Consider the following 12,109-nt stretch of genomic DNA (forward strand, 5'->3'; position numbering starts at 1 on the left):
GAGGAAGATATTTATAGCAGCTTTATCAATAGCAGTCCCAAACTAGAAGGAACCCAAATGCCCATCAGCTGAGGAATGGATAAATAAGTTGTGGTATATCCACACAATGAAGTATTAATCAGCCAACAAAAAGGCATGATCTATATATAACCTACTGCTACACACAACAACAGCAACAAATTTCAAAAGCATTATGCTAATTGAAAGAAGCCAGACACAAAAGTCTACAAACAATGATTTCATTCCTGTGAAATTCTAGAAATAGTGAAACTCTAGTAACAGAACTATGTGTATATATGGTATTTTTCTTTAAAAAAAAAAAAAAAAGCCAAAGGGAAACAAATGAATCGTGTGTGTGTGTGTGTGTGTGTGTGTGTGTGTGTGTGTGTTACCCAACCTGTGTATCATATTAGAGGCCTACAGCTGTTTTAAAATTTTTTTTTTTTACATAAGCACAAACTATAAAAAATTTGCTATAATCACCCAGTGAATGAAGTGGATGATTAAGTTCAATTTTTACTATCTTGGGTCAGTGATATGTGACTATAACATACTGAGAGCTTTTGTCCTGGTGACCCCAAATTGGCTCAGAAAACTTCCAGATAATAGCTCCAAAAATAATGTCCTTACTGGCTGCATCATTGGATTAAGCTTGTAACCTCCTGAGTTCAGTACTTTGAAGGAGACAAGTATTTTGAGAATTCCCTTTTTTCTTTCAAAGATAATTGAGTTAAATTTTCCCTTTTAAAAATCACTCTTTTTTCTAAATAGTTGTTTTGAATATTCATTGGTAATGGCCAATAATATCTGACTTCATTTTTAGGTAAAGAACCACGGTCAGGAATTCAGGGGACCAGCCCAGGGGCAGGAAAGCCTTCTTAAACATTAACTCAGGATGACAAGCAGCCCCACAGCTTCACAGGCAGGAGTCCCAAAAAGAATAAGAGACAATTCTCCAAATGAACAGAGCTGTCTGAAATCCATGTGGTCTTCCTTGGGCAAAAGTGAATTCCCCCTCGGGCAAAAGTGACTGCAGCCTCTGTAGGCAGGAGCCCAGGAGAGAGCTTTCAAGCACCGGGCAAGGTGTCAAGCTTATGGGAGCGCTCTGTGGACATATGCCTGGAGCCAGGCTCCCCAGATGGGCCATGCAGCGGGCAGTGTCCTGAGCCTCACAGAGGGTACTTCTACCGGTCCTGGGTTTTGTGGGTGTTTGGATGATAAGCCTTCTGTGATGTGCCATTTGAATTCAGCTTTCAGGGTGGCAGTCCCCTGACCTGTTGTCAAGGATGCTGTAGCTTGTCTCCTTACCATTCCGTTCTGAAGGATGCCATCCTACTTGAGTTAAAACAGTCCCTGAGATCCTTCGCAGGCAAACATATGCACGTTTCTGTTCGTACCACGCCACCCAATACCTTTTCCCGACTCACTCAGTTTTCTGGAAAATTATCGATGAATTTAATTTTCCATCATTATTAGTTTAATTAAAGTTGTTAAATATCAAAAGTCCAGACACATATCTCAGGGAAGTGCCGAAAGGCAGGTTTTGTGTGTGTGTGTGTGTGTGTGTGTGTGTGTGTGTTTCAGAAGAACCTCGTAGCTTAAAATAATATAGTCAATCCTTAAAATCTCTAGCATCTTCTTCCAAATAGCCTGGCAGGGAGGAGAAAGGCCCGGATGGTCACATTCGGTGGTGCCCGGGCCGCTGTGTTCAGGACACCATCTTTAAAGTCAATGAAGATTTATTTTATCATCAAGCAGGGAGGGTGAAACTTGGAGAATGGAGTGTATCATTCCTCTCTCCTCAGAAGGTGAGAGACCATGAACACAGATCCTTCTCATTCAGTTAATCCCGACGGCGGTCCTCCTCATTTGTTTGATAAATATGCAGTGAGTACTGGGTACTCCCTGGGAGGTACTGTGAGGGACTTGGATACAGACAAGATAGCAGCTTCAGGTAACCCCGAGTGTATCGTGGACGGACAGGGTGGGAACGTCCGCCAGCGCAAGACGCTGTGAAGTGGGCCAGCTCAGTGGTCCGGGAGCGGGGCAGGGACGGTCAGAGGAAGGGGCGGACACTGCGTTGGAGTTATTTCAGGCAAGAGCGGTTCGTGTGAGCCGTGCGAGCAGTCCCGAGGAGGGGCCCAGCGTGTTCCATTTGGAGAAATGTCAAGGAGAATGAGAGGCAATTACTTTGGGGATCGAGACATCGCCGTTGACCTTTAAGAGTCGGAGTTTCAGGAGGGGGTGGCGTCGGGAGCCAGGTCGCGCGAGTTAGGGGCAGGTGCACGGGAGGGAGCGGAGCGTCGGCCTCGCCCTGCAGATGCTTGGTTGCGAGGGGGGAAAGTACAGCAGAGTCGATGAGAATTTTTTTTCTCAGAAGATGAAAATTGTTATTTCGAAGGTAGAGGCTAGTGGATTATCGAAAGCATTACATATGTTTGAAAGGGAATAATGTTAATAAAGAAAGAACCACAGGATAATCGATAATATTTTTGATAGGGAAATGAATGGACATAGAACGTGTTTTTGCGTTTTATGTAAAAACGTTACATAAACGTTACATTAGGAAACTAAACGTTTTATGTAAAAACGTTACATAAACGTTACATTAGGAAACTAAAATATCATTATCGATCAGTAAGTCAAAGAAGTTGGGGAAGAGGAAGAATTAAAAGTAGTTCCACATTTCAGTCTTGTTCTTAAGGAACATAAATGTTTCATATCTTCTGGGAGTAATGTCATGGGTTTTTCCTTATCACTGAAGGGAGCAGTTTTTCCGGCCCTCACCTCTGCGTGTCAGCTAGCAGACAACTCCCTCACAAGCCAGGGCTTGTCATGCTGGCCACCACTTTACATCATCGATGTTGAGTAAGGTTGGGAAGAAAGGTGAAGCAAGCAGCACCCTTGGGAGATGAAACCTATGATTTTGCTGAAGTTCCCTTTGCCACAGTCCAGAAGCCTTCAGGGGCTGTGTCATCAGGAGTGGGTGTGGGCTTAATCACACGCGGCGGCCACCACTAGGTGAGATTTCACAGGGACAGCCAAATCACTCGGAATATTTCCGTATGGGTTGTGTGCGGTCACTAAGTGTTCTGAGTGTGTATTCAGTTATAGGCCCTCTTTGCTGTTTGAGATCATCATGTTGCCTCTCCCTCAGAATTCAGTGTGTCATTTAAAAAAGATTCGCTCCACTAAGGACCTCACCAGTGCCGCATGTGTCCTCCCCAGACACAGGTGCGTTCGCCGTGGTGAACAGCCGTTCCTTGTCCCTGCTGGGGAAGCTGACCATCAGCGCTGCCTTTAACGTCGTGTACATCTACACCTCTGAGCTCTACCCGACGGTCATCAGGTACACCTCCCACACAGCCACCTCCCCCTTCACGCATCCTGCATCTTGCAGCAACAGAGATATGGTTCTCACTTCACCTGGAGCAGAGTTAGTGTGGCCAGCAGCAATTCAGCGAGCAGAGTGAGCTCAGAAACTGTCTGTGTAGGCTGCTCCTTGCCCGTCTGGCTAAGGAAAATGTGGCTTCATCCGGAGCCAGATTCCCTTATGTGAATCGTGAGAGAAGTTACTCTGCACCAAACATATCCTGTCCCCCAAATGGTGTTTGGATGTTGTTTTATTTTGGTGGACTTCATTTATTCCGCCACCTATCCCGTGTCAGGCACATGAGAGACAAAGGGACGAAGTCCCTGTTCTCACAGAGCCTACATTTTAGCACAAAACTTACACGTTTTGAAGAAGATCATTTATAGTAATAAGTGAATATTGGATTTACATAGTTATTAAAGGTGGTTTTAATGAATAGGACCTGCTTATATTGAAAAGAATATATTCCACCCTGTCTCCCCTCATAAAATAGATCTGAAAACAAAAAACAGCCCAGTGTGAGGGGCGGGGATTCACCGCACCGCCTCTGAGGGCTGGGCTGGCTTCCCTCACTCAGCGCTTTTCCAGTGTTCGCAGGCTCATTCCAGACAGACCCCCTGGCCCCTCCTCGTGCAGAAGCCCAGTGGTTCTCCGCCTTTTCCCAGTAAGAGGTCAGGTCATCTGCGATTGGCCCATCGTTTCCAGATCGTGCCTATACCTACCTTCTCTGGCTTCTGGCTCTAAAACTAGGATGACCAGTGGGGAGGCGCTTGAGAGGAATGTGGGTTATCACCAACAATTGGCCTGGGACATCGGAGTGACGTCTGGTCACCCTGCCCATAACCGTTAAGCATTCTCATGCCCTCCACACCTGTCACGCCACACTCCCCAAGAAGGAAGCGTTCTCGGTCTCCTGAGACTATGTGCTCAGTCGGTTCCTGTTCACGGGCCTGACCCTCAACGCTTTATGAGTCGAGCTTAAGTAAATGGGCAGACGTTTCAGACCGCAAAGCCCTGGTGTTCTATGGCTGCGTTAACTGACGGGAGACCTAAGACATAAACCCAGGGGACGCTGGACAGAGACGTTCACGTGCTCTGAACTGCACTGTCCAGGACGGCAGTTGCTAGCTTCATGTGACTATTTAAATTTAAATTCATTGAAATAAGTTAAAGATTCATCGCCTCATTCTTAGTCACGTGGTGAGGGCTCAGTAGCTGCGTGCATCTAGTCTGCAGTGGCTTTCGCATTGGACGGTGCGATTACAGAACATTTGCAACATCACAGAAAGTTCTAGTAGGAGGCACTGCTCTATAGGATATATTATTCTACCCCCCAGGGTCTTGAAATGGTCCCCCTGGAACTCACTGATTTTGCTTTAACTTTTTCTTATGCTTTTCAGGAATGTTGGGCTGGGAACTTGTTCCATGTTCTCCCGAGTCGGCGGGATTATCGCTCCCTTCGTCCCCTCCCTGGTTGGTTTGTACCTCCTGGTTTTTTTCTTGATTCCCTGCTTTGGAAATGCTTGTGCTTTTTGAGTAGAAAGAGGTGATGAACCGCCGCCGTTCGAGATCAGCCTGACACACGTGTGATTAAGGATTTAGATTAAGGATCCTCTTAGGTTAGTACCAGTCCAGCAGGTGGACTCTGACCAAGGATGCTTCACCCCCCGGGGCTCTGATTTTTTCGCTCATCTGTATTCGAGGATTAATTAATGCCAGGTTGCCCCCTTTCTGTCCCCATTCACGAGTTGGTCAGTTAGTGAATTATTATTAAGCTTCTGCTGTGTGCTGGGCGCTGTGCTGAGCTCTTTACAGACATCGTCCCGTGCACTCTTCATAGCAACCGTATGAGGTCCGGGATGTTGTCACCCTGTATTAAAGACGAGGATACGGTAGAAAGAGGTTAAATACCTCTCCAAAGGCGCAACACTCGGAAAAGAAAATTCAAAGAGAAATAGACCTAGCAGTGTGTTTATTAATACTTTTTGCCATTTTCTAAATTTTATAGTCAAAGGGGCTGGACTTAAACTATGATCCTTCCAGTCCTGAAATGTTCGGGTTCTGCGGCAGAACCGTGGAGCCCCACACGTGTCTCTGCATGGTCTGATCCATGGCTTCCCAGCCAGGAGTCATCGAGGGGTGACTAGATTTGGTGTGGCGCTTTGTACCTGTTCCGTAGACAACTGTTCATTACTCAGGCAGCTTTCCTCCCTACTTCCTGGTACAGGTATCTCTGAAATGCCACGGTAGCTTTTTTTTTCCCTTTTTTTTTTTTTTTTTTTTTGAGTTGCAACACATGTCCTTTTTCTAAGTATCTCTCTCCATGTCTCATGCTTAATTTTAGGTTACAAGACCCTTCTTATGAAGGAGTCATATTCCATCCTGCAAAATGTGTCTGACATGGGGAGGCTTTCGTTAAAGACACCCACCTTTGGGTGGTGTCCCACAATGTTATAATACCCAGCGCAGTGTCTCTGTTGATCCCAGCTAAGGTGGGAAGAGGCAAAAGTGTTGTGCTCCCTTTGATTCAACGACACACCCACAGGCTGAATGGATAAGAAAATAAGACCCTTACATATGTGGCCTACGAGAGCCTCAGTTCTGATCGAAAGACGCACACAGACTGAAAGTAAAGGGCTGGAAAAAGATATTTCATGAAAATGAAAACTAAGAGAAAAAAAAAAACTGGTAGCAATACTTACACCAGGAAAAACGGGTAGCAATACTTACACCAGGAAAAACAGGTTTTAAAACAAAGGCTATATAACAAGACACAAAGAAGGACCCAGTATTTACCCAAAGAAACCAAAATACCACTTCAAAGAGACATGTGGATTCATATGTTCATTGCAGCATTATTTATAATAACCACGATAGGGAGACAACCTGGGTGTCCATCAATGGATGAATGGATAAAGAAGAGGTGGTCCATATATACAGTGGAATATTACTCAGCCATAAAAAAGAATGGAATCTTGCCACCTGCAACAACATAGATGGACCTAGAGGGTATTGTGCTGAGTGGAGTAAGTCAGACAGAAAAAGACAAATGCCATATGATTTCACTGACGTATGGAATCTAAAGAATGAAATAAATAAAATAAAAAGAAACACAGAGAACATTTTAATGGTTGCCAGACGGGAGGGGGTAGGGAATGTGAAGTACGGCATGGGGAATATAGTCAATAATATTGTAATTATCGTGTATGGTGTCACATGGGTACTAGACTTATCAAGGTGCTGACTTCGTAAGTCGTATAAATGTCTAATCACTATATCATACACCCGAAGTTAGTGTAATATTGTATGCCAACTGTAATTGAAAAATAAAAAAAAAAAAATGATTTAAAAAGACCCCACAGCCACAGCACTGAACGTGCATTTGCGTGCAGGTGTCCAGAGGTCATTCTCTTCCTCCTCCTCCTCCTCCATCATCTCTTCACTTTTGAAAAATCAGGCAAATATTATCCGAGGGGACACCCTAGCCAGCTGTGGCCCTACCCCCAGAATTCGGAAGCCCAAACCAGATGATAATGCTGAGCAGCTGCAGTGTAGGAATTCAGAGCTGTCTGTCAGCCGAGAAAGGCCCAGGGCAACGTCCTGCAAGGACCTTTTTTTTTTCCCTTTCTCCCGTGTTGTTATCTTTGAACCTGTTTGTATTTAAAGAAACCGTTTAAATTTTCCCGAGCATATCTTCCGCATCTCTGAAGTGAGCGTTTGTATCGCTGACCCTCGGTCATGTTCAGTCAGCTCTCTGGCTGGGGCTGTATGGGGTTTCTTCGGCTTTTTGTTCTTTTTGGGGTGTTCGTACCTTTAACCCCGGCGCCTCTCATCGGTGGTGCTAAGCAAATCAGAGACAGTGTGGCCAGTTCCAGGGCTGAGAACTTTAAAGCTCGTCATATTTTATTTACTCGCTCCTATCTCTGTGGGTGTGAGGATCACTCTGAATCCTCAGGATAATTCTCAGTGGGGAACGAAGTGGTTTCCAGTGTATTCTAGTGGGAAGGCACGAACTGGGTGGCAAACGGGGCGGTTGCTCGGTCATGAGACGGCCGATGTCACCCCCCGAAGAAACTAATGCTGCGTTCTGTTTCCATTCCACTCCCTGCCCACAGAAGTACGTGCAGTGGTCTTTACCCTTCATCGTCTTTGGAGCCACGGGCCTGGTCTCCGGCCTCCTGAGTCTGTTACTGCCAGAAACCCTTAACAGTCCGTTGCTGGAGACGGTTTCTGACCTTCAGGTGTATTCCTACTGGAGGCTGGGAGAGGAAGCTCTGTCGTTACAGACCTTGGACACCCCACAGGTATGGCAGTGTTTGTCTTAATCGCTGAAATTTGCCACTTGGATCATGATGGGTTTGGGGGTGGGGGGGGGATGCAGGAAAACAAAGGTGGGACCTAACAGCAGCTGATTCTCGAACAACTAAAGATGTTCAACGATTCGTTAGCTTTCTCAGAACACCTTCGGAGCTAATTCTTGGAGGAACAGATGTCACAAAACTACATCTGTCAGCTGAATGTCAGATGGTAATTTTCATTTCAGAAATGTCACGCTATCTTTTCACCCTCTTCTCCTTCCTGTTTCAGTCTGTGGACAAGGAGCGGGTAGGGAGTGAGAGTGAGGAAGAGGAAGAGTTTTACGATGCCGACGAAGAGACTCAGATGATCAAGTGAAGAGCGCCAGGCCCCTCTCAGAAGCAGGCCGTCCGTGGCGCCTCCGGCCGAGGCAGCTTCTCCTGGGAAACTTCAAGCACTGGAGAGGATAGGCGTGGACTCGCATAGAAGGGACTCAGCGTGGACCGATTATTTTTCAGGCACAGAACAAGTCGGAGGAGAGATTTAGTTCATGGGAGAGGCCATCACTGCATTGAGGGAATAGTTCATTTGTCCAGTATTCGGGTTTAGCTCAGAATCATGACCTCGGGCAAGACATCTCAACTCCACATGCCAGAGTGGCAAGCTGATTTGTTTCCAGAAGTTTGATCATGTCGCTTTTCCTCCATCACGACCTAAAGCAGATATGTAATATTTCATTTTCACTATTGTAGTGGGATAAGATGAACACCTTTAAGATTGAATCTTTCGGTCCGTAAGATTCATCTCCTTACGCATTTGACATCCACCTGTATCAGTTGCTCCTCACCAGGAATCTTCGAGACAGGCTGCTGTTCGCATGTTGACTGTGCCAGAGGAAAAGCACCTAGAGGTCGCCTATGTGGCCCGAGGCCCTCCCTCTGGCTTTTTTTCTAACTGATGAAGGAAGTTGGGTCCTTGGCTTAGTTCCTGGCCTCACAGCTGGCTTGAGCTCCTTGTGCCTTTAGTCTCACAGATGATTCTCTGGGAAAAGCCAACTGCACCAGAGCAACCAGCTCAGAGTCAGGCGTGGCTGCGAGCTCAGATTCCATAATTTCTTCAGTTCCCTCTTGGCACACCTCTAGAAAAATTTCTGTCTCAGATTCGAGTACTAGCAGTAACTTCAAAATTATGCCCGATAAATGATGATGTTTTATAAAGGTGGAGAGCAGTTTAAAAGGGACTTGGTGAGCCTTGGATGTTAAAAGGGGAGGAGGAGGGGCAAGGAGGTAGCATTTTTAAGAAGGAAGAAAAGAAAATTATTTTCCACAATTTTGTATTTGATTTGTTTTCAGTGCTGTGCAATGTGGGACTCGGGCAACATTTAAGAATTTGAACTCTCCCGAGGTCAGCCCCTGCCTATTTAGTCAAATGGAAGGCACGGGAATTTCATAGGAAATTTTGATTTTTTGTTAAGTACTACCAACTTTCAAATAAATCAAAATCATACTCAAGTTTCCTAAAATCATGTGCTGAAAATATCTGTTTCCCCAGGAAACCTGAATGTCATCTCAAACTGGAGTCAGGGAGCTTAGGCAGCATTGCTTTAGGTCACTTTCCCAACTAGGAAAATTTCTGTGTTTTCAGAATTTCCACTCCTCCTAACCTCTTAGAGAAAAAGAAAATGCATTAGCGGTAACGCAAAGACGCCACAGCGACCCACAGTGACCGCTTCAGGAAATCTTGGAGGCATCACCCCCAGCGGGCTCCCCCACATTGTCCCCTTATTTGCCCTGGATCAGTCTGTACCTTTGTACGCGTTGAAGTATTTTTATGTTCTTTATGCTCATGATTATGTATCATGCTCTTCACAAATAGGGGCCATCTCTACTACTTTGTATTTCTCTCTGCTGTGTACAGAATACGGGCCTAGATGTAGCAAGGACTAGAATGTATCATTGTTTCTAGCCATCCCGGAAATTTGGAACTCCTCCCAGTATCCTTTTTGTAAGGCCCAGGCGGATCTGACCCCAACCCCCCCGCACTGTGGATTCCTGCTCATCTTTCTCTGGAAAAGGCAGACCCCGCCCACTGCCAAGGGAGGAGGAGAGGAGGAACTTAACGGCACTAAAAGCTCTTCAGTGGCCGGGGCATTCAGATGAAACAGTGAGCTAACACACGTGTGACCTGGGGGTGGTCGGAGCTCTCTCTGTGTTATAAGAGTGACACAGCCCATTATAGAAAATCTGGAAACTAGAAGTTAAACAGTTTATCACCCATAGGCCCAACACCCAGAGACAACCAGCGCCGTGTCTTCGTTCTATCTGAAGACGAACTGGGTATCCATCTCTGTTGTGCTGGGATTTCCTCTGCCCCTGGCTAAATAAATAAGGGCTCCATGAGTTCTGTCCCTGGGTACCCTCTGTTCCCAGCTGTGGGGGGGTGGGGGGGAGGGTTGAAAAAGGAAGGGAAGGACACACAGTTTGAACACATGCTGCTTAATAAGGCAAGGCAGGCTATCAGCTGCTCATGTCAGATGTGTCGTTCAATTTTGTTTGTTTCTAGATGGTCTTTTGGCAAAGTTTAATAATTACTGTTTTTTTCCTTCCACTGCCTTTTATCAAAGCATTGTTTTCCTTTGGATATTAACTGTTAAAGAACAGGGATGACAGAGAATGTGCACATGTATACGTTGGTGGAGATTAAGTTATTGATCGGAAGGCTTTTAATTCATAGGTAACATATTTTGTTTGTGCAGATGGTTATAAAAGGTATCCTTTTTTTATTTTTATGTTCAAAATTAAATTTCTTTTCTCCCAAAAAGCTGCAAGAAAAATGCAAGACACCTAAGAAACGCCAGGGTCTCCAGGGTCCAAAGTCTCATAACAGAACCTTGGCACCACATGGACACGTTGAAAGAAACCGTGTTGTGGTTTCCTGATTTGGTGAGTGAAAACCACTGCCCGTTGTAAATCCAGTTTTGTAATGGGGCTGCTTTCAAGCAATACAGACATTCTTTAGTATTTAAAAATGAGTAAATAAAATAAAACAAGTAAACAAGAAGCAAATGAAAGTTTCCGGACAGTGCTTAAGTGAATATTATCTGGACAGGTATTTTTGTGGAGGTCAAATTGACAAAAGAACCTTTTAGTAGATTTATATTCTTTACACTTTTTGTAAAGAATATAATTGTCACTGTTATATCAGAATTAAAATATAGGTTTCCAATAGGACTTATTCCTTCATTATAAATTCTTATTAGATCATTGATTCTTATACGGAAAGGTATCTATAACGGATTCTTTGAACTAAATAAAATGTAGGTATTGTAGCTTCTTATGAATTTAGTAAAGAATCACAAAATGTAGGTCCTTCCTTTTGTTCTTACAGAATGTGTCAGGATATATAGTATCATCTTTGACAAATTAGGCAAATACAGAATCTGCCAGAAATTATGAGTGGTCTATGGGATGGGCTACAGCAAAGTTAGAGAGTCATGGATCCAATAGATAGCTATAAAAATGTATTTTTAGAAATAGAAAAATGCAAAGATAATGCATTGTTGGAAAATTTATCTACTGTGTAGTACACTGAAGGAGAAAGACCTGAATAGATACATAAAGAGTATTTGGCAAAATTCAACACCTATTCAAAATAAAAGCCATTGGCAGATGAGAAATAAAAGGAAACTTCCTTAGCAAAATAAGGGATATTGTGGTACTTATGGGTGGATTGGCACATAGTGTCTCTTCACCACCTTGGTACCTTGGCCTTCAAAGTTTTTGATCATGACCCACAATAAGAAATGTTTTTAATATGTATCTTTCTCTTTCTCCCCCAACTTACAAACACACACACACACACACACACACACACGTCATTGTGCAAGCATCAAGTGCACGTACACAAACCCAGATGATACAGCCTACTACACGCCAGCTGTATGGGATAGCCTCCTGCTCCTAGGCTACAAGCCTGTACAGCATTAGGCAATCATAACACAATGGTAAGTATTTGTGTATCTAAACACACCTAAACATAGAAAAGAGACATAAAAAATACGGTGTAAAAGATAAAAAATGGTGCACCCTTATAGGGCACTTGCCACGCATGGAGCTTGCAGGGCTGGAGGTTGCTCCGGGGGAGTCCACGGGTGAGTGGGGAGTGACCGTGAAGGCCATCGACGTGCCATGCCGTACACTGCTGCAGACTTTGTAAACGCTGTGCACTTGGGATATACTAAACTTATAAAATATATTTTCTTCAGTAATTAACCTTAGCTTACTGTAACTTTTTACTTTGTAAACTTAATTTTTAACAACTTTTTGACTCGTAATAATACTTAGCTTAAAATACACATTATACAGCTGTACACAAATTGTCTTTATTTCCTGATTCTGTAAGTTTTTTCTATTAAATTTATTTATTTTTTACTTTCTAAAC

The 12,109-nt window shown here is 44.2% G+C and overlaps 2 protein-coding genes across 3 annotated transcripts in view; both read left to right on the forward strand.

Annotated features, from left to right (window-relative positions):
• SLC22A15 (solute carrier family 22 member 15) overlaps positions 1-10,734 on the forward strand; it is a 58,028-nt gene extending 47,294 nt beyond the window's left edge. The window contains exons 9-13 of one of the 2 annotated variants that reach the window (XM_039841293.1): positions 3,229-3,349; positions 4,774-4,846; positions 7,489-7,677; positions 7,961-10,402; positions 10,491-10,734. In XM_039841293.1, coding sequence (XP_039697227.1) covers positions 3,229-3,349; positions 4,774-4,846; positions 7,489-7,677; positions 7,961-8,047 — 470 coding nt within the window. In that variant the 3' untranslated portion in view covers positions 8,048-10,402; positions 10,491-10,734. Of the gene's footprint in view, positions 1-3,228; positions 3,350-4,773; positions 4,855-7,488; positions 7,678-7,960; positions 10,403-10,490 lie in introns of those variants that run through there. The other variant, XM_039841294.1, reaches the window with a different exon arrangement.
• Positions 10,493-12,109, forward strand: part of MAB21L3 (mab-21 like 3) — a 47,849-nt gene continuing 46,232 nt past the window's right edge. The window contains exon 1 of the mRNA XM_039841295.1: positions 10,493-10,611. The gene's annotated coding sequence lies outside the window, so the exon portion shown is untranslated. The remainder of the gene's footprint in view (positions 10,612-12,109) is intronic.

Source organism: Pteropus medius, unplaced genomic scaffold (assembly GCF_902729225.1).
Source record: "Pteropus medius unplaced genomic scaffold, Ma_sr-lr_union100, whole genome shotgun sequence".
In the NCBI taxonomy this organism is placed as follows: domain Eukaryota; kingdom Metazoa; phylum Chordata; class Mammalia; order Chiroptera; family Pteropodidae; genus Pteropus; species Pteropus medius.